The sequence below is a fragment of the Lottia gigantea genome, assembly GCF_000327385.1.
Source record: "Lottia gigantea unplaced genomic scaffold LOTGIsca_228, whole genome shotgun sequence".
Lineage (NCBI taxonomy): Eukaryota > Metazoa > Mollusca > Gastropoda > Lottiidae > Lottia > Lottia gigantea.
Genome location: NW_008708627.1, coordinates 42,339 through 69,885, shown reverse-complemented (window position 1 = coordinate 69,885; position 27,547 = coordinate 42,339). Strand labels below are relative to the sequence as shown.

The 27,547-nt window shown below is 32.8% G+C and overlaps 1 protein-coding gene across 1 annotated transcript; it reads left to right on the top strand.

Moving 5' to 3' along the window:
- Positions 1 to 9,405: 9,405 nt before the first annotated feature.
- LOTGIDRAFT_239368 (hypothetical protein) lies at positions 9,406 to 26,157 on the top strand (the record flags this gene model as incomplete). The annotated part of the gene is made up of 25 exons (XM_009054843.1): positions 9,406 to 9,456; positions 10,927 to 11,084; positions 11,935 to 12,070; positions 12,851 to 13,011; positions 13,553 to 13,690; positions 13,946 to 14,025; positions 14,512 to 14,626; positions 15,505 to 15,686; positions 16,129 to 16,255; positions 16,414 to 16,526; positions 16,822 to 16,916; positions 17,338 to 17,436; positions 17,741 to 18,049; positions 18,406 to 18,710; positions 18,864 to 19,296; positions 19,895 to 20,010; positions 20,449 to 20,894; positions 21,431 to 21,537; positions 21,922 to 22,007; positions 22,460 to 22,554; positions 22,986 to 23,137; positions 23,288 to 23,368; positions 23,833 to 24,045; positions 24,299 to 24,691; positions 25,284 to 26,157. 25 exons carry the CDS (start codon positions 9,406 to 9,408, stop codon positions 25,464 to 25,466), a joined length of 4,374 nt encoding a protein of 1,457 aa, XP_009053091.1. The 3' UTR covers positions 25,467 to 26,157.
- Between the last annotated feature and the right edge of the window lie 1,390 nt (positions 26,158 to 27,547).

Here is a 27,547-nt window from a genome sequence, read left to right as displayed (position 1 = left end):
GAGGTGTTCTAATGACTTAGAAAAATACCAGTTTGTCTCACATGTCCATAATTAATTCATAATTAGCTAAATAAGAAGAGAATTACCAACAGAATTCCAATGAGTGACCAACAAAGGTCAAAAAGTCTTGTTTTGTTTATCCAGACTGTATATACAAGGACATTTATGACTGGTTAAAACTTTTAATTATATGCAATAAGAACATAATGATATGATTAAGAATACTTGATAATTCATTAGAAACACCAATTAATCAAATAATTTGACACTAAAAAATAAGGAAATCCATCTTTAAGAAAATCATGTCCAGATCTAAGATTTTGATGAAGTCCCTAACTGTAAATGACCTTTTGTGATACATGCATAGTTCGTGATGAGTGACGTCATCAAACACTTAGTTTTAATGGAATTGCAGATACTGGAGACGTCTGATTGAAAATTGGAATGGTGTAAATTGATAAGGTTGACATTTAGAAGTTGAGAGCACATATAACAGAAAACATGAGGGAATATATTATGGTATAACACACTTCTTTAAAGATTCAAACTCCCTCTTTAATAACATTCAAAGATAATTCAAATCAAATAAACAACTGATGAAAATAGCTAAAATTTAAGAGAATTCAAATTAAATTCAAAAGAATTGAAATCAAATCCAAAAGAATTGAAATCAAATGTAAGAGAATTCAAATCAAATTTAAGAGAATTCAAATCAAATCAAATCCAAGAGAACTGAAATCAAATTTAAGAGAATTCAAATCAAATCAAATCTAAGAGAATTCAAATCAAATTTAAGAGAATTCAAATCACATTTAAGAGAATTCAAATCAAATCAAATCTAAAAGAATTCAAATCAAATCAAATCAAATCAAATCAAATCAAATCAAATCAAATCAAATCAAATCAAATCAAATCAAATCAATCAAATCAAAGAGAATTCAAATCTTTCAAATCTAGGAGAATTCAAATCAAATCAAATCAAATCTAAGAGAATTCAAATCAAATCAAATCAAATCTAATCTTAGAGAATTAAAATCAAATCTTAGCGAATTCAGAATAAACAACTGGTGAATTTAAAAGAAACAAAAAGAAATTCAAACTACTCCAGATTAGAATGTTAATCAGTTGAAAATATTCAACGTGTAACAAGAATTCAATCAATACTTTTATCATTGTTTTTTATCAATAGAGTTTTCTATATATAAATGGCTCGATAACTTTAATTACCGGTATATTTTAAAGAGATTGTAAGAGGTTTTCTAAATTTATTATGTGTATTAGGGGACACTGATAGCATCAATTTGTACATTCCAATTTTCAATCAGACATCCTGTGGTTCCTGAGATTCCACTAAAACTAAGTTTTTGATGACATCATTAATCATGAAGGGTCTTATATATGGTACACAATTAGTGATGTTATCAAACACTTAGCTTTAGTGGAACCAGAGAAGTCTGATTGAAAATTGGAATGGTGTAAATTTATGCTATCAGTAATCAATACTTTTGTCATTGTTTTTTACCAACAGAAGTTCTATAAATGCCTCGATAGCTTTAAAGGGATTGTAAAGAGGTTTTTAAAAATTTTCATGTGTATCAGGGACACTGATGGCATCAATTTACACCATTCTAATTTTCAATCAGACGTCTGTGGTTCCTTCAATTCAACTAAAACTAAGTGTTTGATGATGACACTAATTGTAAAATATGCTTTATCACATAACTAATAAGGCCCTTCGTGATTTGTGAGTGATGTCTGATTGGAATGGTACAAATTGATGCTATCACTGTCCCCGATACACATAAAAAATTTAGAAAACCTCTTTACAAATCCCTTTAATACTTTAAGAAAATATACAATAACAATGATATATGGAGAGGATATTAAAGAATAAGTCAAACATAAAAATCTATAAATCTTTCGACATATTGTGACATATTGAAATTATGAATATTGTTAATCAGGGCTATAGGAAAAATCCATACATGGACATAAATGAAAAAATAAAGCACTACTTAAAGGGTCAGATGCGCCATTTTTTTTTGTTCACAGCTCACTGTTGAAAATTTGAGCCTTCAAATCTATTTCTGTCCAGAATAATTCATTAATTTTCTCATTAAGCCCAAACTATATCTTAAATTCCAAGAAAAATGAGTTTGCTTTTATCTTACATTTATGTATCAATTCATGTAATCATTTCAATTGCTCAAATCATATTTCTCATAGCTTTGAAATAAATGATATTCACAACTACAAGCATATCGAGGGTGACCGCTTGAAACCTTGTACATGCCATATTTGGTCATTTTGACAGCTTGTAAAAGATCTTGCGATCAAAACCTCATATTCTTAGCTTGATTTTAAATAACCCAAACACCACCCAAAAACCTTGTAAACTGTATTATTATACAAGTTATTGGTTGAATGCGCTGGAGTACTCAAATTGTTATACGAGGTTTAAATTTTCAAAGAATGAAAACCATGTAAAAAAAATAATAAAAAAGAATTTAACAAAATATGAGTAAAAATAGTTTTTTGTGTTTTAGTTGAAAAGTAATTTTGCGTCATATATCGTTATACAAGGTTTCAAGCGGTCACCCATGATATCTTTATATTCCTTAGGTTCGTCAGACTGGGGGTTGAGAGACATAAAGACAATACAAACAAACATTATTCAAATAGTCAATTAGTACCGATACAGTTTATTGATTGTTGGTAATAGCTGTTTAATAGTATTCCAGTGAGGGTGGTATATAAATTAGTTAAGTGATATAGTAATTAAGATAACATACTAGTAAATCATCGACCGGTATAACTATTGTCATTGTCATCAATACAATAGTCAATTCTATATCATCACAGCAAGTCATCAAATTATAGTCAAAATAGTATAACATCCTACTGTTCTGCACCATTGTCTTATGAAGACACTACACCATGCAGTTTGAAATGAGGGAAATTTTGCCAGACCAGCAGCATTAACCTACTTTCATTAATGTTCAGAGCCTGGATCACACGAGGCCATGGGTTATTGTCCCATCTGAACGATTGTACACCAGTATTACTGACAGGGGAAACTGGGTTTCAAATTAGAGTAAAACGAAATTGTTTATACACTTCCAGTTCCAATTTAAAACATTTATATACGCAGTGTAGTTTATTTTTAGGTTGTTTAAAGGTATGCTTCTGGGCAGACTCTCAAAAGCACTGGCACAGGCATCAGAATTTTTCTTACCTAGAGGAGGATTCAAACCCATGGCACTTTATCACCTAGCAGTGGACAAGCCTCTCTACAGATTGAGCTATTCCACTGCCAAAAAAAGACAGTGTTCCAACCCAGTGTTAGAGGGAATTATTGTCATTTACACAATTCGAAAATATATTCATATAGCCTGGTACAGGCAAGGATAGGTATAGAAATATTATCTATTACTATACAAATCACTTATGATAATGGATATTTTTTAAGTGTGATAGCATATCAATCAAATAATTAATAATCATGAAAACTGGAAGATAGAGGCTAAATTAATTTTGCCTTCATAGCGTATGAACTTGTGGTATATATTAGCTTGAGACAGCAGTCCACTGCCTAGTTCAAAACATCTGCCTCTATTCTAGCCCCTGATTGATATTTTGACAGTAATCGACTGGAGTAGAGTCAGAACAAACTAGGCCCTGTTTTATGGGGATTTTCCATTACATATCTGTTTCTCAGTAGAAAAGTGATAAAACGGCAAAATACTAAATGATCAGACCCTTTTATTCATTCAGTCAGACATGTCCTTAAAAATACAGCCACATCAAGAGCACTGAACTAAGAAAAAGGTTGTTTTCTATATTTATTGATCAAATAAGCTACTTGTTTTTTTGTTAAAAAAAAAAAATGAGATGATATAACAAATTGAGTCTGAAATGCAAAATTGAAAAATAAAATAAAATAGCGGTCATCTCCTTGACTTTTTTGACCTTCAAAATCAATCAAGCTTAAACCATCAAAATCAATAAATAGTAATAAGAAACTGACCTGACTATGTCCTAGAATATAACTACCCTCCGTTGCCATGGTAATCCTTGGAAAAAAATGACTCCTAATATGTCCGCCTGTGGTTTTCACTTGGCACTTTTCACCATTAACACTCGATTTGTCATATCGTAAACAGACAAGCGAATCCAATGTCTTGAACAATGATATAGTCTTTCAACGCACCCAGTCTTTCTCTCTCTCTCTGTGGCTGACTCTCTCACGACAGTCTTCTGTCTTACTGCTACTGAAATAAGATTATCTTATATAGTCACATCTGCTGCCTGAGTGGTTGCCGTCAATATCTTGGTTTATCATTAATGCTGTACCAGTGTTAGTTCAGGTCTTTTCAATAATGGCTTTATCAATCCATATACAGGCTTACTCCGCTCACCTTCCTGTAGCTATCAAGCTAATAGGATCATATTATTGATAAAAGGGAATGGAGAATGTTATCATCGAATCCAGATCTCTGCACTAGCAGACGGCTTTTTTTTAAAGTACATAATAATAATTAAAGATTTTCTTTGTTATATAGTATTAAGGGGAGATTTTTACTAGACTTGTGAGAGTCGACACAGGACCAACTCTTGAAAGCACTGGCACAGGCATGAGATATTTTCTTACCTTAGAACCCTTGATAATTGCCTACCAGACGACAATCCTACTTCCTTTGTTAAATAGTGTTGGACTGAGAGTGACAGAAGGTTTATGAAATTTGATGCTATGGCTACATTATTTCAATCAATTAACTTTTATAAAGGTCAATTTGAATACATTACAATAACACATTCTCTATGTAATACAATCAATTCATGTTTCACTATTCCCACCATTATACTATCATATTTACAATTTCATTTACAATTTCATTAACAATTTCATTTAAAATTTCATTTACAATTTCAATTACAATTTTCAATTACAATTTTACTCTTCGAATTAGGCTAATTATGAATTAATTATGGACATGTGAGACAAACTGGTATTTATCCAAGTCATTAGAACACCTCTACTTTCTATTCATATAAGTATTAGCATTTTCATTTTCATAAATGAAAATAAGGGAACCCATCTTTAAATAAAGTAAAAGCTAATTGGTGAGATATTTGATTAGATGCTTATTTGTTAATCTTGGACTCAGAAATTATTTAGAATTAAAGGGGCATTCTATATGTTTTGTTGGTCAAAAATTTTTTTTTCTAAAATTTGTGAAAAATCTAGAAAAATGTGTCCCTTAACGTATCTGAATGTTTTAACTAAGAAATATAGCCGTTAATAATTCAACGCCAAACTTTTAAAGTTCGTTAACTTTTTTGCAAGCTGTTAGAAAACTACTGTACTGATTGGAGTAAACTCAACACCTAACTGTAGAGAAATATGTCTCCTACGTATCAGTTTTAACTGATAATAATGAGCCATTATAAAGCATCAAAACTAGGTCTGCTTAATTAACAATTAGTACTCTCCGTTTTGATTAACCCTTTTAAAACAAATTCAGTTTGATCATGTGGATATATAGATATAAATAACATATTTTCAGGTGTAATTTACCACGTTTTTGATTAATGAAAATTTTCTATACTGCCCCTTTAAAACATGAATTGGATAACAAACTAAATATTCTAGAATAATTTCCATGGATAACAGTAATTCTTAAAGGGGCATGTTCTTCATCCTTTTGAACAATCATACTTTAGTCTCAGAAACAGGAATAATAATGTTCACAGCCCACTGTCAAAATTTTTTGCCTTTAAAACCATGTGTGTCCAGAATTATTCGCGTTTGGAAATTAAAATGAGAGTCGTGTTTTCTTACGACTCGGTCATAAACAGAAATGACATAATAGAAATAGAAAGTAAAATTCTTAGTTTGAGGTATTTTAGAAGGAATTGTGTGATTTCCATACATTTCTAGTACTTCTGAAGACTATTTACATATATAAAAAAAAACAAAATATCAATCCCTCAATGGCGAATCTGTCCCTTTAAAGAATACATTATTCTATAAAAAAAAAACTTCAATTCCAAGATATTTTCAATAATATAAAATAATACATTAACAACACAGTTTGTATTAGCACTTGTTACTGGAATAATAATTGTCTACAAACCAGGAAATAAATAAAATAGAAACATGGTTTATCATTGATTACATCTAAAACAGAGGTAGAAAAAATCAATAAGTTCTGATAAAAGATATACAGAAGTTATTAAGATATATAAGATCAGAGGTTATATTAACAGAGGTTATATTAACAGAGGTTATTTAGGTATTTAAGATTAGAACCTATATTAACAAAGGTTATTCAGACACATCAGATCAGAGCCTATATTAACAAGGGCTATCCAGATATATAAGATCAGAGCCTATATTTACAGAGGTTATTAAGGTATATAAGATTGGAGCTTATATTAACAAAGGTTATTAAGATATATAAGATTAGAGCCTATATTAACAGAACTTATTAAGATATATAAGATCAGATCTTCTATTAACAGAGGTTATTCAGATATATAAGACCAGAGCTTATAAAAACAGAGGTTAATGAGATATTTAAGATTAAAGCCTATATTAACAGAGGTTATTCAGATTTATAAGATCAGGGCCTAGATTAGGGCCTATATAAACAGAGATTATGCTGAAATAAAAGATCAGAGCCTATATTAACAGTGGTTATTCAGCAGATATGGTCCTGTCTAACATTCAGTCCATGGGGACAATATAATGAATGAACGAACGAGTGAGTAAACGTACGAACGAACAAACGAATGAAAAAAATAAAATAAATACACAATACCTCGATGGACAGCCTATTGTGGACAAGTGTTCTGTAATTTTGTGGCTGAAAGTAAATTGACATCAGGTGTTCTATGACACATTTTAAATTATCACTTGTAATAATCTATTATTATAATAGACCAGTTACCATATTTAATATTTAAAGTTATTTAAAGGGATATTCACCATATCCTGCAACTCACCATATTCTGCAGAGCACTTACAAAAAACAATTACAACAATTCATCATACCCTGCAACTTGACAAATTTTGCAGAACACTTACAAAAACAATTACAACAATTCACCATATTCTGTAAAACACTTATGAAAACAACTCAAGATATTCTGCAGAGCACTTTCAAAAACAATTACAACAAATCAAGATATTCTGCAGAGCACTTTCAAAAATTTACAACAACTCACCAAATCCTGCAACTCACCATATTCTGCTAGGCACTTACAAAAAACAATTACAACAATTCATCATACCCTGCAACTTGACAAATTTTGCAGAACACTTACAAAAACAATTACAACAACTCAAGATATTCTGCAGAGCACTTACAAAAACAATTACAATAACTCAAGATATTCTGCAGAGCACTTTCAAAAATAGTATAACAACTCACCCTATCCTGCAACTTACCATGCAGAGCACAAAAATAATACGACAACTCAAGATATTCTGTAAAAAACTTACAAAAACAACTACAACAATTCACCAAATCCTGCAACTCACCATATTCTGCAGAGCACTTACAAATATTTTACAAGAACTCAAGATATTCTGCAGAGCACTTACGAAAACAATTACAACAACTCAAGATATCATGCAGAGCACTTATGTAAACAATTACAACAACTCACCATATCTCAACACATAAACAACTCACTGTGGACAAAGTTATTTTCACAGTCACAACATTTATATGGATTAGAAATAACACTGTTATCACTTGACATCAACAATTGATAAATACAACAAATGGTTAATTTACACCATTTTAATAGCAATCGATTTCATAAATGAATTGCTCAAAATTTCATGCTTGAAGTGAAATGAAATTGAGTGTTACATTTTATTTTTATTCTCTTGATTGGGTTATAGATTACTGGTGATGCCATGCAGTGTGCAAAAAGGGAAAGTCAGAGTACTCAAATTTATATATGTGGTTTAAATTTTCAAAGAGTTAAAAAAATAATAAAAAAGATTTTAACAAAATACGAATACAAATAGATTTCAAAAAGTAATTTGGTGTCATATATCGTCATACGAGGTTTCAAGCAGTCACCCACAATATATAGATATATATTTTTTTTCTTTGATGATCTGTCTTTTGTCCATTGGGAAGACAAATCCATTGTCCAATGGTCGTTACTTCCTACTAATTGGCTGGTAACATTACAATAACACAATTTTTACTATAAACTGAAGTAAGCTAATTGCTTCATATTAGCTTGATCATAGAAAGAAAAAAACATTTTACAACTGACAAATACCTATTTTACTTCCTTACAATATCTTCATTATTAAAGAGCTTGTAAAAAGGTTTTTCTAAATTTTTCATGTGTATCGGGGACACTGATAGTATCAATTTGCACCATTCCAATTTTCAATCAGATGTCTGTGGTTCCTGCAATTCCATCAAAACTAAGTATTTAATGACATCACTAATTGCCTTCTGTGATAAGCATATTTTGCGAATAATTATGTCATCAAACAATTATTTTTAGTAGAATTGCAGGAGCCACAGACATCTGATTGTAAATTGGAATGGTGCAAATTGATGCTTTCAGTGTCCTGGATACACATAAAAAATTTAGAAAATCTCTTTATAATCTCTTTAACATACAATTTGAATTCATTGTGATTCAAAAGTCATTCAATGGAAATTTTGTATTGTTGGGGGTAATATAGAATAATGTATAGGTGTGTGAGTGAACGCCTCATTAAAGATAGTAAAATCATTAGGAACAGATACAAGTAAAGTAACAGCTTTTTATAATTAGGTCTACTCCTCATTTCAGTCCAATACTACCTTGCAAATTGCCGCATGTTCAGTTTGGACAAATTGAAAGTTGTGATAAAAGGAATGTGTAAATTTGTTAAAATATTGAAAAGTTTATTTTTAAAGGGACAGATTCACGAAAGTGGACATTGTAGACACCTTAGTCTCAGAAACAGGAATTTTTTCAGCTAAGCTTTTCAGTGTTCACTGCTCACCGTCAAAATTTGAGCCTTCAAAACCTTGTGTGTCCAGAATTATCTGTTTTTCTCAAACTTCCAGCTTTTAAAGGGACAGGTTCGCCATTCATTTAACCAATCGTAGTCTCAGAAACAGGAATTTTTTTAGCTAAGCTTATCAGTGATAGTGTTCACAGCTCACTGTCGTTCAGTGTTAATGTGTCAAATTCAAAGAATTTGAAATGTGTACATAGTGTTTTTCGATGGAACACCAGTCAAAATATTTGTAATTGATGATTAATAATTGTAATTGATGGTTAATAATTGTAATTGATGGTTAATAATTGTAATTAAAAACGAAGGCAGCAATTAATGTAAGTATGCAACAAATTTTTTTTTGTGGTATTCTCAAAATGGTCAAACTGGAATTGCAATTTAACAAAAATTGTTATGGGAGTGTTCAGGTAATAAATTGAATGGAGTTTTACGTCCTACTTTTCTGCACCTAATTGGGCTAATGATGACAGTTAAAGTCATGCAGTGTGCAATGAGGGAAATTGTGTCAGCGGAACTTTAAAAATCATTGTCATTTTAATTTTCAAAATAAAAGAAAAAACAATTTCCAATACCTGTATACACTCCAGTAGGTCAAGGCTCATCAAAATAATAATTTCAAGCTCATATTTGGTAAGTTTCGCTTGATAAAAAAAGCATAAAAAGGACTAAAATTAAACGATTGCATCCTAATATTGAAAAAACAACTAAGAAGGTCTATGAAAAAAAATTGAGAATGCGGAAATTGTCCAAATTTCATTTAACATTTTTCATTGCAAAACTGCCTACCTTTCGCATGAAGTCATGCACTAACTCCATGTTTTCTACTGTAACATTTAACATTGGTCTGTAGGCTCGAGTTTAAACCAATCAAATATCCGCATTATTTCTTCTCATACCTGCTTATGTTATTTCTGTAACTTCCGGTCATGGAAGAGAAACAAAATATTAAATAATAAATAAAAGAAATGTAATAAGAGGGAAAATAGCATATCTTTCTGGTATTTGATTTTTCTGTTTTACTCGTGTATTGATTTTACATGTCTATGGACTACAGCTTTATTGTCACCATTGATCAAAACCCTTTTACGCCCAATTTTAATTCTACCCAAGTAACTTTACATTCATGATCATGACTCATTTTCATTCCATTGCCATTGGGGGTGGGGTGATGGGGGAATGCGGGGCAGAGGGGGTTGAGGGTCGCATGGTTTACCAAAAAAACTGCCAAGCTGCCAAACTATTCCAGATTTTGCTATTGAACTTAACACAAATCATCAATGAATGAAGTTGACCCAGCGATCTAGTGCCAGGAATGCCAGTCAGAACGCTAACAAACCATATTGGTAGCACATTTTGGAAAATGGAAGGAAGCATCGGAATTGTCTGAAATTTGATGTGAATATTCAGGACACATATAAGTACCTCTCTGCCAAGTTTCAAATCGATAGCTCTTCGGGAAGAGGAGGGGGCGAAACAGCAACAAAAACCAAATGATAATAATTGAAACGGTAATGGATCAACCAAAACGGTAACACAAAAATATGTTCAAAAGGGCAAGGGCTCGACCTAGTTGGTAACACATAAAAATAAAATGTAGCCTACTGTATGTAATATTATGTACGTAAAATTAAATCAATTATTATTCAATTTGATTGTCTTCTCTTAATGAGAACTCTTTTATAATGAAAGTAGTATAAGCTTACCTGACATGAAAACAGACTCTGATCATATTTAACAAAATTTACCGATTTGGTTAGTCTGGTACCGTTTGGACTATTAAGATTATTTTAGAAGTATATTTGAGTGGCTCTGTAAGTAAGTTTTGATAAAACAGCTCTGATACCAATAAAAGATATGATTAAAAATTGTTTTTTCAGATAATGACGCTCCCGTCATTTATAGCAAGGAAGTTGAAACCCTATAAAGATGGGATTAAATCCTGTATTTCTCAGATATATTATACACATGGGTTATTCTGTGCTAGTCATCCCTATTCTATTATAACTGGTGTTATTATAACTGTCATGATAATATGGTAAGTATTCAAGGTTGTACATTAAATTTACGATTTCATTAATTTTAAAGGAACAGAGGTGCCATTTTGGGGAATTGATTTTAGTCTTGAATATATGTAAAGAGTCTTCTTAAGTACTAGAAATGTACAAAAATCACATAATGCCTTTAAAAATACTTCAATCTAGGAATTTTACTCACTATTTCTGTATTATGTCTTTTGAATATATCTTAAATTGACGAGTCATTGACATTCAAATGCATAATTCTGGACAAACATGGATTTGAAGGCTCAAATTTCGACAGTGACATGTGAACGCTTTTACTGATTAGCTCAGCTAAAAATTCCAGTTTTCGAGACTAAAGTATGATTGGTCAAAAAGAATGGCGAATCTGTCCGTTTAAAATTAGATTACAATTTGGTTAATTGGTTAGTCTACATTGTAATCTAAATAGTCTTCTAGCAAAGGCCTACCGCCCCAAAGTTAGTATTTTCAACCAATCAAATTTTGTCATGTAAAACCTGCTTCACAGTATTTTTCGTGATAGCTGTATATCATCCAGCCCTACCTGATGGTGCTGGCACAATATATCAGTATCAAGATATGTGTATCACAATGTCGTGTATCGATACTTGGTGATAAGTTTTATTCCATAAAAGTGGGGATTTTTATTATCATATAACAATTTTTTTCAATTTGTTAAAATTGTTAGAACCTTTTTATATGACAGTGGATATTAACCACTTCTATGAACTATATTAAAACCCATGTAAAAGCTGAATCTTGATAAATAAGGAATTCTTGGATAGCAAAACCTAAAGAAGAGTGATATGACAGTTTTAAATTTATGTTTAAATTTATAATTTTCAGTTATCCTCTAGCAAACCGTCCACATCCTGGCAATGCTCCAGTAAAATATACCACACCATTGTCAGGTTATACTGTACCACCGCGAGTTCAACCACTAGTTAAATCATCAGAAAGACATTTATCATATCCTAGATGGGTAAGAAATAGGAAATTCCTAATCACAAATTAAAATTAGACCATTCTTTCGTTTCATTTTTTATTAGCTTTTATTTTTCATTCAGCCATTTCAGTTAGGGATCATTTGCCATTTTGATGACACCCCCAGCTAATCAGATTTCTGCCCTCTCCAACGGGCAAGGCTGGGCTCTATTCTTATACTAAGCTAATAGTTTCTTCAGCCTAATTAAAATTAGACCAAGTTTTTTATTCACTTTTATTTTTAATTTAGCCACTTCAGTTAGGGTCTAAAGACAGGCCTCTTGAATGTTTGTTTGTTTAATGACACTGCCAGGCAATCAAATTTCTGCTCTCTTGAACTCCTGGATTTTGTGACAGGAAAAAAAGGTGCATTCATTGTTCATTGGTTCTCAGAATGCACCTTATGTTCGTGAACAAATGAATGTTCAAGAGGGCAGTCTTTAGACCCAACAGAAGGGGCTGAATTAAAGATAAAAGCTAGTAAAAAAAGGAACAAAAGTTTCGTTTAATTTTTTTTTTGATTTGTCAGTAAATGTGGATCCAATGATTTGGTCTTCTGCCAAGTTTCATATTGCATTAAGGGTCTTTACTGGAGCAGAACATCCTACTTTTCTGCATATGAAGATGGGCAACACCATGCAGTGTGCAATGACTCAAAATCACACCCATTACCCTTCGGTATTAAGCAAGCAGACTTCCAAGAAGCTGAACCACGACGGGTCTAGTCTCGGAAAGGTTGACAAAAGAAAACTAGTTTTATATTTTGATTTTATTTCAGTATGTCGGTAAACCAGAGGGATATATTCAACAAATAGTCGTTAAAGCCACTGTATCGCCATGGAAACCATCTAAGTTAACATTGACCGACTCTATACGAGCACCTGTATCTCTTGTATTTCAAATATTAGATGCTGTTAATAACTTTCAGACAGAAGTAAGGTAAGTATCTTTAAATGCTTCGAAAATTTGTACTAGTATTCAGAAAGGTTAATGATGTGAAATGAAAGGCAGTTTTTGTATTTTAGTTTAGATTTAAAGATAATTATTATAATTGAATATATTCAGATGAACTTGGACTGAGAAACTGAATGTTTTTGTTTAAAGGGACAGGTTTTCTATTTCTTTGACCAATCGTTGCCAATCAGTAATAGTGTTTACAGTTCACCATCGAATTTTGAGCCTTCAAATCCATGTGTGTCCAGAATTATCCGCATTTGAAAGTTAAAAAGATGACTTGTCTTTTTTTGAGGCTATGCCATATATAGAATTAAAGAAAGTGAAATTCCTAGTTTGGGATATTTTTGAAGGAATTGTGCCATTTTCGTATAATTCTAGTACTATCTACATATATTCAACACTCAAACCATTCTCCCAAAATGGCGAATCTGGCCCTTTAATAGAGGAGATTTTTTATTGTGAGACTGACCTGAGGCATATTTAAGATATGCTTCACTCTTATTTTGTTGTTGTTTTTTTATAGAGGAGAAGAGTTGTCTGTTGCTGATATATGTCTGCGTGTATCTGAGGTGGTCACAAAAGGCAAAGTTAAAGGGATGTTACCTGAATATTCCTGTCTTATTTTATCACCAGCTAATCTGTGGCAGAACCAAGAAAATAGGTTTGCTTCTTTAATTTACAAGTATCAAAAGAATAAGTAATTGACTTCATCTCATTAATAGCTTCATCTTATCTCAACTTAAACGGATTGTAAAGAGGTTTTCTAAATTTTTTATGTGTATCGAGGACACTCTTAGCATCAATTTGCACCATTCAAATGTTCATTCCGACATCTGTGGTTCTTGTAATTCCACTAAAAATAATTGTTTGATGACGCTTTTTATGACTTCACTATGCCTATTTTTTGCATTTCTAGATTTACTAATGATGGAGATATTTTAAAAACTATTTATAGAAGATATGGTCAGGCATTAGAAACACCACCAAACTTAAAAGGTTCTTACTTGTTTTGATGTCCATTTTGAACTGACTAAAAGATTCCTCAACAATTGGAAATAAATAAAGTGTATACATATTGATTAATGCTGCGGACACACAAACAGTCTTGGTCAATGATTTTTGTCACTGACTAGAGTTTTCACCAACCGGCTGCAGGGATGCAAGGAGACGAAAAATCTCCAAGCGTTTTTTGCCACTATGGCGATAATCATGTGCGGATCATAAAATTAAAAGGAAAATGAATCTGATTGGTTGATGACGCTCTGTCTTGCAGACGATAAAATAATCAGCGACAAATATGAAACTGGTTTGATATTATAAATCCTGTCGGCAACGTTTTATATTTACGAGATTTTAAATCTGACTGTTTATGTACATGTTATTTAATTAGTGATTTTTGAGTTATTTACAATCAATCTAAGAATAAGAGGTTTTGATCACAAGATCTGCGCTTTTACGAGCTCTTGAATTCAATATTTTCAGATTTGTTGTTTGGTGTACCGTGGGGTAATACAGGTATATCAAGATATTTTAGTAGGACTAAAGAAAGACCTATCATGTTTGCTATTACTATAATAACTAAAAAATATGATCCCAGGTAAGCCTTTAATTGATATTTTGACAAATACTTTCAAACCTGTAAGTTTTTGATGCAGGTTGAGGGGACTGACATGGAAATAAATCCCGTTAAATTACAAAAATTATCCATTCTGAGAACATAATAATTGTGGATGAAGAATTACTAGTGTAAACGGTCAAGCGTTCTGATAACAGTTCCAATTTGAGACTACTGAGGCGAGGTGGTCTTGGAACAGTTCTCAGAACAGAACAGTTGAAATTTGATAGTGTAAACAGTCGAGCGTTCTGATAACAGTTCCAATTTGAGACTACTGAGGCGAGGTGGTCTTGGAACAGTTCTCAGAACAGAACAGTTGAAATTTGATAGTGTAAACGGTCGAGCGTTCTAATAACAGTTCCAATTTGAGACTACCGGGGCCAGTCGGTCCCAGAACAGTTCTCAGAACGGAACAGTTGAAATTTGATAGTGTAAATGGTCGAGCTTTCCAAGAACAGTTCTTACGCATGCATCTTGACCTCTTGACATGTTTTACAGTTTTGTGAGCGGACGAATTTGCCTTCATCAGGGTTATTAGAACGTCTAAAATTAACTCTTTCGTGAAGAGTTTGTGCCTAGTAAATCTGATTTTAGCTCATTGTGTAGAAGGCACAATTCTTGACAGTTTTGGACAAAACTTAGTGGAATTGTTGATTGTCACCCAACCAAGAATAGACCCTATTGAAAATCGAAAAAAAAGGTGGACAAGGCTGTGAATTAAGCTCTTGCGTTACTCCCCGAAATATTTTTTAATAGCTATTGTCAACCTCCCTGACGCTTTGGCTGGTATTACAATTGTGGGCTTATTATGATGGCCATTGCTATCTTTTGACTTTCAAGAGTTTCGTTTTTTTTTTCAGTTTTACGCAAACCTTAAGGATGAAGTTAGAATCACTATTTCCAGAAACATCGGAGAATGTAAACAACACAGAAAAGCAACATATTGTACATTTTCATTATAAAGATATAGATTATGTTGCTGAATATACCTATTTATTTGTGGCCTATTTTGCTGGATTTCTTTATCTGTATTTCTCTGCAAGTAAGTTTGAACCAAGGATGAACCCTATTGAATATGAGAAAAATCGAATAATATTTAGTATGAGATAATGCCCTTGTTCATGAAAAATGCGTTCAATTTTGTAGCTTTTAAATACTCCAGAACTAGGAGAAATTTTTTTATTACCACCAATGGATGAACCCTATTGAATGTGAGAAAAATATTTAGTATGGGTTATTGCCCTGTTCATGATACAAGTTTTTTTAGCTCTTGAACACTCCAGAACTATTTTTGTAATATCATCTATGGATGAACCCTATTGAATATGACAAAAATCGAAAAATATATAGTTTGAGTTAATGCCCTTGTTCATGAAAACGCGTTCAATGTTTGTAGATCTTAAACACTCTAGCAGCCAGTGGGTGTATATTACGTTGCCTGGCAAGCTATCTTTTGTTTTTGACTGTTATGCGTACTTTTACAGAAAAGATTGAAATGGTCAAGTCAAAATGGGGTTTAGCTGTAAGTGCTGTTGCCATGGTGATCGCGTCATTATTAGTATCTGTTAGTATTTGTACATTATTTGGTATGAGACCACAACTAAATGGAAGGTTAGTATTCATTGTTTCCTTAAAGGAACAGATGGGCCATTTTTTTGACCAATCATACTTTAATCTCAGAAATGGGAATTTTTTAGCTAAGCCAATCAGTAGTAGTTCACCATCGAAATTTGAGCTTTCAAATCCATGTATTTTTTTTTTTATTTCAGTGAAATTTTCCCCTATCTTGTTATAATTATTGGTGTAGAAAATGTGGTTGTATTAACTAAATCTATAGTTTCAACTCCAGTACATTTAGATGTTAAAATTAGGGTGGCACAAGGTAAGTATTGTTTTTAAAATCCTTGGCCTAAAAGTAGGCTAACCTACAGGGTCGCTTGATTCAGGAAATCAGCCATTCAATAAAGCAAGCTGGAACATGTTCAATTGCAGGAACAGATAGATAATAATTACTAATGTATAGTCGATATTTAGACACGAATTCTGCATGACAGTCTGTGATTGGTTGAAATGAATGTCAATAGTACGCAACCTTGGTATAAATCATTTTAGATTACAATTGAGACTGAAAAATAATAACGAAACGAAATTGTAATTCAAGTTTGATTATATTTCAGGTCTGAGTAAAGAAGGATGGTATATAACAAAGAATTTATTTTTAGAGCTAGTTATTATTTTAATAGGATTATTTACATATGTACCAGCAATACAGGTAAGTCTTTTTTTTTCTTTACCAATCATACCTTAGTCTTAGAAGCAGGAATTTTTTAGCTAAGCTAATAGTGTTCACAATTCACTGTCGAAATTTGAGCCTTCAAGTCCATGTGTGTCTAGAATTATCCGCGTTTGAATGTTAAAATGACGACAATTTAAGATACTCTGTGATATATATAGAAAAGATATATATAGAAATAGTGAGTAAAATTCCTAGTTTGAAGTATTTTTAAAGGAATTATGCTATTATCCTGCAGTTCTAGTACTTCTGAAAGCTATTTACATATATTCAGAATCGAAATAAACCGACGGAAACAGAGACCTAGTGTCTTTTAGTCAAACTTAGATGAAGGTCCATATGCTGCCAGCAAAATGTTGATTGATCCCTTGACAGTTGTTTGCATTTATTTCTCTTGCAGGAATTCTGTTTATTTGCTGTTGTTGGTATTTTATCTGATTTTTGTTTACAAGTTTTTTTCTTTGTCACTGTTTTATCAGTTGATATTAGAAGAATGGAGGTTTGTTGAACTATGTTATCTTTTGATGTTGTGTGGATTTTATTTTTTGGTTGGATTTGCTTTCCAACGGTACTGAAGCAAAATATGTCACATTCAAAATTTCCCCATCTGTTTCTTTCGCTGCCAGTTTGTCTATACCTGCTATTTTTTCGGCAGACATGGAACGTGTTCCGAACTCTGTTCTAACTTGTTTTATTAAACGTTCTGTCGATTCCATGAATCCCAAACATACAGAAACCACCAATGAAGTGAACTCCTTACTAAAATATCTTGACCTAAAATTCACCTCGGTTGATTTTTTCAGCTGACAGATCTCCACAAACAGAGGGTCTTACAATCAGTCAAAGAAAATGATGCTGCTGTTCAGATAGAACCATTATACCACTGTCCTGTAGCTGGTCATATAAAATCATCATCAAAAACACATAGCGCTAAGTCAGTTCCAAATCTAGATCTGAAGGACATGAATTTGAGTGGCAAGTCTATAACTCCGCCGCCTTCACCTGGAGCAGACGACACATTTTTCCCTTCACCTGCCATCTTGGAATTACCCAGACGTCTCAAGTTTCTCTACTTCTGGGCAAAGACCAGAATGTTCCAAAGAATGATCATGGTAAGGGACAGTATGGAAAATTTTCATTATCAATTATCATTATTGTAAATTATACCTGAAAATATTTCTAAAATATGCTATTAATATCTATGTATCTACTTGATCATACTGAATTTGTTTTAAAAGGCTTAATTTAAACTGAGTATACAAATTGTTAATCAAGCAGTTGGCGTAGTTTTTGTGTTTGGCTTTTTAATGGCTCGATATTATAGTTGAAACCTTTAGAATACGTATGAGACATATTTCTTTACAATCAGGCGTTTATTTTACTCAAATCCAAAAAGCACCACAAAAGTTTACTTTTGTCGTGAAAAAATTAACGACTGAATTTTTGGTTTCATCGATTTATTTTTCAGTTCTGCACCTTTGTTTGGATTGTGCTGATATTTTATAAAACAGGATTGGTGGATAAATTAACCAATCAGAATCATCCAACAGTTTCACCTCCGACCTCTACTGCTGATTCGCTATTGAAAGATGAGATGATGGATTTACCTACTACAAAATTTGCCAATGAAGGCCTTTGGGGAATGGGGCGTGCATTTGTATATGATGATCTGATTGGTCCAGTAGAACATACAGAGCTAGAACTATTTAACGATTTATCTTATGATCATTGGCCAACTTTATTTGGTCATTACAACATTAGTCTGTTTGGACAGTAAGTCATTTAATTCACAAATCAGATATAACGGCTTAGGCTCCGCCCACTCATGCTGTATTTGTTAACCTGTTCAGAACTCTCCAATTGAAGGCCACTTTAGTGTGAATTTTTTTTTAATTTTGAGAAGGAATAATGCTTTTCTATTTTCAGTTATGTTAGTATTTTACCCACAATTCACCTGTCATCTACCATTAATCCAGACATGGCTGTCAATTTGAGGCATTCATCTGACAGCCAATCACTGAAGGATTTACATTCAGAAGACACCAGTAAACCAATCAAACAGGCAGACACATTAACAGATGAAGCTGCAGATGATATTTCTCACTACATGCATATGTATGACCCAGAGCAACTCAAGCTGTACTACCCCAAATCTCAGAAAGAATTTTTTATAACTGTGTGTTTTGCCATTTTGACCGTCATAGTAATCACATATTTTATGGTAGTCATGTATAAATGTATGTGTTCAAGAAATTATGCTAAATGGCGGACATCTTGGAATAAGTTTAAACGTCAACGCAGATCAACTAATAGATTCATAAAGGAATCCATTCCACTAGTTCTTAAAGGGCACAGTCAGGTAATTTTTTGATCATTTTTTTTAGACCTTTTTGAGTTTCGCAGTGGATGTTTATCCGTGAACCGGTCTATTTTTTTTTTTCACTTTTTTATCCACACTTCCGTATATCCTTGAGCTGCAAGAAAAAAAAAAATATATGGTAATTTTGTTCATTGATGATGTGCATGGGTAAACGGAAGTTTGGGTAAAATAGCGAAAAAGAAACTAAACATCCATTTCATTTGAGTTTAAAGAGATTTGTGTTGGTCTTGAATTTTCATAGGCGTATTAAGAAAAATGACATAGATTTTCAAAATATTCAGGCTATGTTTTGCTTTCACCCAAAAACCTGTTCCCTCCAGAAACTCTATAGAGGCATATTGTCACAAGCCTCTCGTCTCATCTGAGAGGGTTCTTCCAAAAAAATGTATGAAAAATTTAATGATTTGGTGCATTCTGACACATGTTTTGTGGCAAAAATATATAAAAATCATATTTTTGAATTCATTAAAAATAAGGTAAGGGTACAATTGGAGGTGCAAGCCATTTTTCTAGGGGGCTCCCTCTGACTGGACTGTAACACTTCTCATTTTTTGATAAGTTTGTTAATTTGTTGTAGGATATTGAATGTTTATTGGCTGATGTACAGATTATTATTAGTGCCTGTCTTGGTGGTGAACTTCGTGTTTGGGATTCCAACTCTGGTGAATTGATATCTACTCTTCATAGAAATAGGTCAGTTATTTCTTAGAAAATATAACTTAAAGGGATTGAAAAGAGGTTTTCTAAACTTTTGATGTATATCGGGGACAACGATAGCATCAATTTGCACCATTCCAATTTACAGTCAGATGTCTGTGGTTCCTGCAATTCCATTAAAACTAAGTGTTTGATAACATCTAATCACAAAGGGCCTTATGTGATAAACCATATTTTGCGATTAGAGACGTCATGAAACACTTAGTTTTAGTGGAATTGCAGGAACCACAGACGTCTGATTGAAAATTAGAATGGTACAAATTGATGCAATCAGTGTCCCGAAAATTTTTAGAAAACTTCTTTACAATCCCCTTAATGATGAAGATATTGCACTAAACTTAACATTTCTTAAGTCAAAACACATATCTGTGGTCATGTACATTTTTATCTTAGAATGTCTTTTGTCTTTTGTAGCATCACTCCTCCAAGAAGAAGAAAGCCATGTCTAGGTAGAAACATTGAAGATAGTGATGCTGATCTTTATGCTGAATATCATGGTGACAGTTTTGGTTTAGACTCGACAGGATCCTCTGAGACTAGTCTCTCAGACAAATCAGGAAGCTTGGAACATTCCAGAAAATTTATTTTTGATAACGAGCCAGATTTATCGAGTACAATTTGCTGCGACTTCAAGACTCCTGATCCAAAAGTATCGAAAGAAATTCCCACAGATGGACAAATAGGCTACGATTTCCAGTCACGATTTGGGAAAGTTTATGAAGAACATTGGCAACTGGTGAACCAAGTTGAACCCATGCCGTCTGCTAGAGACAGTCGAATTAAGAGTCAGGAATCTTCTATCAATACCAGTGGAAGTACAGATTGGGAAAATAGTTTACGAACTCGAAGCTGGAGTGCAGGTTTGTAGGCTTTTTTTTCCTCCATTGCTCAAAATACGGCTTGGCTTGTTGCTTGAAATTTACCAGTAGCGCTTTTAAAGGTACCTTCCCTTATATATATTTTCGTTTATTGGGCGGCTAACACTTATGTCAAACGAAAGTAGAGGTGTTCTAGTGATTCTGAAAAATTCTGGTTTTTCTCAAGAGTCCCAAATTAACTGACTGATCAAGAAAGGTCAAAAAGTCTTTTATCACTTATCCAGCCTGTACATTCACAGACATTCATGATTGGTTAAAATATTTGCAACAGCTACTCGAGTATTTTGTATATTTATCATCTTCAGCAACAGGAAATAGACTAATATCCGTTTTAACTTTCCATATCTTCCTCTAAATAAAAAAAGATATTCAAATACGAAAATGTGGCTAATGCAAATATAACTTCATGTCATATGGTGACATAAAGAAACATGGAGTCTAAATTTAGATACAACAAGTGGATTTGAGTTCTGAATTAGTAGTTCAGAGGTTTCTGTATGATGTCTCTGTTGTTTTAGGAGATTCACCATTCTCTGGTACAGTAATGGGTCCACCATCAGCTATATGGTGTCTAGCTAGTGATGAAGGTCTGGTTGTAGTTGGGTGTGGTAATGGAAGGGTAGAGGTAAGGAAAAATTTGGACTGAAGGAATTTAACATTCTATTTCTATAGATGTCTTTTCTATATATGAAAGATTCTGAAAAAAAGACGAATCGTCTTTTTAACTTTCGAACGCAGATAATTCTGGAAACACGTGGCTTTGAAGGCACAAATTTCGATGGTGAGCTGTGAACACTATTACTGATTAGCTCAGCTAAAAAATTCACGCTTTTGAGACTAAGATACGATTGGTCAAAAATAGAATTTGCCTCTTTTATTTTTGTAGGTTCATATGCCCAAATAGAATTCAGAGTATGTTATCTTCATTGTTGACTTGTCTCAATTCAAAAATTCTTTTGATATGGCCTTTATTTTTTTAATTTAAGTATTTATTTTTAATGTTCTCTAGGTTTGGGAAGCTGAATCTGGTCTGTTTAAATGCCAGTATGAAATGAAGACGTCTGGTGTTACAGCTTTGTCCTTTTCTGGCAAAAGGTACACCCTTTAATATTATTATACTTAGTGCAAAAGTGATTTGGTTCTATCCAAATAACTTCCAGTAGCTTTTACACTAGCAAAACAAGCTTTTTAATTTTTGATACAGTCATTACAGTTAAGGTCTAAGACAGTTGTCTTGAACATTCATCCTAATAACCTTTTGACCTGACCTCATAAACGTTGTGTCACAAATTGCCAGCGCTGGAGAGGGTAGAAATGTCATGGGTTAAAGCAGATGTTATCATTTTAAGTCAAAGAGTATGGATGGATATTTTGATAGTTGTTGGCTGGAGTTGAGACAGAAAAAATAGGCCCTGTCAAATGAGAATTTTCCACAGTTTCGTTCAGTTCAGTTTTGTTGGTTTAAAACCCAGCACCTGCGAAGATGCGGAAATACCCCATTTAACAGGACCTATTTTTTATGTCCCTACATCTGATGATATTTTCAGTGTAATTGTTGCTAGATTAGATGGTAGTATAGATTTTTTACATATTGAGACATTTCATAACCCTGTACCACAAGATGAACTCCGAAAACAATTAGGTAAGATTTAAACTCATTTAGTAGGGATAGGTTCGTCATTTGTTTGAGCAATCGTACCTTAGTCACAGAAACGGGAATTTTTTAGCTAAGCTAATAGTGTTGACAACTCACTGTCGAAATTTGAGCCTTCAAATCAATTTGTATCCAGAATTATCCATGTTTGAAAGTTAAAAAGACAACTCGTCATTTCTTGAGACATATACAGAAATAGAAAGGGAAATTCCTAGTTTGAAATATTTTTGAACGTTTTTCTTGCATTTTTAGTATTTCTGAAGACTATTTACATATATTCAAGACCTAAATCAACGTGAAGTGGCTATATTAAAAATATGGAACAAAAGTTTGTTATAATTTGACTGTAGTTGATCAAGCCTTTCAGGAAGTCAAAAGTCAATCAGGGACAAGTTTGACTAAGTTTTGTGATTTTCCAGGTCATGTAAGAAGTATGAGTGAAGTGAAAACCAATGATATCATGTTACGTCTTGTCTGTCAATCATCTGTCAAAGCTCATCAACGTCCAATCAACTTTTTACAATCATCTGGTGGGCGTGTAGTATCAGCATGTCAAGACCACACCCTCAAGGTAGGAAATAGATTTGTTATGTTTCATGATAATACAGAAACCAAATTAAAAAGTTTTGTGTTACTTTGGGCCTTAAAGGGATTGTAAAGAGGTTTTCTCAATCTTTAAAGAGAGTAAATTTGTGATAAAGAAACTCCATTATAATTTTAGGTTTTCCGTATGGAAGATTGTTTGTGTCTGTATACGTTTTATGGTCACGAAGGCAGCATTACAGCTTTATATTTGGACAAAGTAAGTGTGTCTTACTACAAAGGGATGCATTCTACAGCCCAATAGACCTTATTCACGCATCAGCCATATTGAATCCAGATTGAGGCTTATAATGGAAACAAACAAAGGTAACATGGTGTCACTGCAGTAAATTCGCCACCTCGATGTCTTTAAAGCCTTCCTCTCCAATCCCACTAACTCTAAACTAATAATATTTTACATCATTAAAATCGGAAATGATATTTTCACATGAATTTACCTTCACATATTTCTGTAACAAATATCGATAATCTTGTCGTAAAAGCGTGGGCACACGTGAGATTTTACTCAAGATTCGAGTCGGCAACAAAAATTGGCGACCAAGACTGTTTGTGTTTCCGCATCCCAAGTTTGTTATTCCTGAATGTAAAATTTCAAAATTGTTTAAGATACAATGACCAGGCTTGAAAGTTAGGTCTAAATATTTTTTTATTTTATGTTTTTAGTTACCACCATATGGTTGTGTAAGTGGATCAACAGATAAATGTATTAGATTATGGGATTTAGTCATGGGATCCTGTTTAAATATTTTAACTGGTCATGAAGGTACAGTATGTAATATCAGCTGTACCGTACATCATGTAATAAGTATTGGAGTTGATGATAAACTGTGTATTTGGGATCGTTATAAAGGCTTTCTACTTCATTCCATTACAGTGGTAAGTTATATTGAAAGGGATTGTAAAGATGTTTTTGTAAATTTTGTATGTGTATTGGGGCCACTGATAGCATCAATTTGCATCATTCCAATTTTCAGTCAGACATCTGTGGTTTCTGTAATTCCACAAATACTAAGTGTTTGATGACGTCACTAATCGTAAAATATGCTTTATCACATTAGGCCTTGTAGTTACGTCATGAAACACTTAGTTTTAGTGTTTATTAAGTAATTCTGTGTTTATCTGTTTACAGGAGAATTGTTGTGGTAGTAATTTATGTTTATTTAGTAATTCTGTGTTTATCTGTTTACAGGAGAATTGTTGTGGTAGTAATTTATGTTTATTTAGTAATTCTGTGTTTATCTGTTTACAGGAGAATTGTTGTGGTAGTAATTTATGTTTATTTAGTAATTCTGTGTTTATCTGTTTACAGGAGAATTGTTGTGGTAGTAATTTAAGTTTATTTAGTAATTCTGTGTTTATCTGTTTACAGGAGAATTGTTGTGGTAGTAATTTAAGTTTATTTAGTAATTCTGTGTTTATCTGTTTACAGGAGAATTGTTGTGGTAGTAATTTATGTTTATTTAGTAATTCTGTGTTATCTGTTTACAGGAGAATTGTTGTGGTAGTAATTTATGTTTCTGAAGTAATTCTGTGTTTATCTGTTTACAGGAGAATTGTTGTGGTAGTAATTTATGTTTATTAAGTAATTCTGTGGTTGTGACAGGAAGTCAGGTAAGCCTTATCGTTTAAAATCTACAGTTTTACCTTTTTTGGGCATTCTGGGTAGCTTATTTCTTATCTCATCATTTGCGAAAGTGATATCATAACTTAGTCTAGTCAAAACCTCTCTGGACTTGAAGGGATTGTAAAGAAGTTTCTAAATTTCTTATGTGTATTGGGGACATCGATTTGCACCATTCGAAATTTCAGTCAGATGTCTGTGGTTCTTGCAATTGCACTAAAACTAAGCGTTTTATTACTAATTGCAAACTATGCATATATCACATAAGGCCCTTTGCGATTAGTGATGTTATCAGACACTTAGTTTTATTGGAATTGCAGGAACCACAGACATCTGATTGAAAATTGAAATGGTGCAAATTCATGCTATCAGTGTCCCCAATACACATACAAAATTTAGAAAATCTCTTGACAATCTTTTGAAGACAATTCCCTTCACCAATGAATCAAGGCTACGTTTCCATGGTTATTGAAGAATATGCTTTGTTTTCCAGGACAAACTATACCTCTGTGATATTGTTAAAGGTAAAATTATACGACAAGTTCAGTTCAGTGATTCTGACCAGGTTGGGTTTGTCAGGAAAATACAGGCCATTGGTAATATGAGTATTGTATGTGACTTCGGAAAAGATCTTCAGATAATTCATTTCCCCACCATTTTAGAGAAGAGAGAATGAGAAACATGGGGTCGGCTTGATTAGTGAGTTCTGCATGTTCAGAACGCGTTCCATGTGTCGCAAACATAGTAGATGCAGACAGAATTCAAAATGGCAGAGAGGAAAATAGATTAGATAGATAGAAATAGATGGCGGAGAAATTTGAATGTGACGTATCTGCATTCATACTTTGATTGGGGGCAGAATTGGAACAGACAGAACCTGTTCGGAACTCCCCAATTGAGCGCCACCCTGATGTTAGATAAAAGTATAAGTGGTCTGTGTCTGAAAATATCTTGACAATAGAAATGTTAGTAGTCTTAGTCCAAATTTTTTTACTTGGATCTTGAGCTTCAAAAACATTTCCCTGTATTTGCCATTCATGAGTAACAGACTGAAACTGTGATGTTTAAGACATTTAACAACATAAAAATAACATTCATTATATAAAAATCATGTTTAAAACTGCTGAGTTTCCATCAACCATAAGCATGTCCTGCCTCTTTAGTACCTACATGAACAAAAGTTAGGTGTTCCTTACATCATTCGCTATGGCCAACAAAACTCATAATTGTTATGTTAGTAGACAAAAGTTAATTATTAAGTTTAATGATATGATGTCAAAACCAGACGGATTAAAATTTTGTTCCGTTTTTTATTAGCATTTATTTTTAATATAGCAGTAAGGGTCTAAAGACGGCTGGCCTTCTTGAACATTTGTCTGTTTGATGATACTGCCAGCCAATCAAATTTCTGCCCGCGTCTGCACTGGGATTTTGTGGGACTTGGGATTTGATTGGCTGGCGGAATCATCAAACTGATGTTCAAGAGATTCTAACTGAAGTGACTATACTAAAAATAAAAGTTATAAAAAACGGAACGAAAGTTCAGTCAAATTAAGATTAATCTGTATCCAAACAAGTAAATTGTAACTTATTCATTTGTTGTGCATTATTTGTATAATCCTTTTCTTGATTTATGTGTATAATCAATAAGTGTTTGATGACGTCACTAATCCTGAAGAGCCTTATACGGTAACACATAATTTGCGATAAGTGATGTCATCAAACACTTAGTTTTAGTGGAATTGTAGGAACAACAGAAGTCTGATTGAAACTTGGAATGGTGCAAATTGATGCTAAAAGTGTCCCTGATACACATTTTGAAAATCCTTTCACAATCCCTTTAAAAATAAGTCTTTTGCCAGCCTTGCACTGAATACCTTCCGATAGTCTTAAATGATTTTAAATAATCTCACCTCCCCTTAAATAAATCAAAATTTTTCATTTCTTCTTTTTAAATTGTTCGTGTTCACTTTTTGATAAGCTTGACCTTGTTAGTAATATCTGTTATGTAAATAATATTTTTTGATATTTATATTTATTGTTTAGTAAATAACTTGGTGCCTTGAACTGATCTCATAGTGTATTGTAACATAATTATTTTCCTTTGATGTTTTTATGAAATAATTTGCTTAATATGGTGCAGTTTTAAAGATCTTCTTTCTTATTGTATGTTATATAAACTCTGTTTCCACTGATGGATAAAGCCGGCTTTGAGCTAGCTTTCGTGTGTTTGCACTAGGCAAATGACCGAAAACCTCTCTCTTTGTGTTCGGCAATTTATCGAGGGCCAAAAGATAGCTTTACTCGGTGGAAAGGTAAAAAGCCAGCTTTATCTCGTTCAGCAATAGGGGGCATTATTGGTCTTTCCAGTCTATTGCTTTTCTTACTGGTCTAAACTGTAGACTTGTACATCATATGTTGTCAATAATGCGCGACTTTGTGATCGAGGCTAAAATCAATGCAAATTAGAGTTATCTTTACAATTGTCAGTGGAAATGCGGTTTTTCAAGATACCGGTAATTCTGTTTTCATTGTGATAACTTTTTTGACATTTAACAAATATAGTATTAGAAACTTGGCATTCTTTTGATTGGTGATTTGATTAGATGTCAAGATGTCAAAATCGCTGATCTATTTAATTGCAAGTTATAGATTAAAGGTATACTACCACTTAGGATGACCAAAAAAAATTGATATTTTAAAATGAGTCATCAGTGGATTTACCTGGTGTCATAACTATACAACAGAATCTCTCTA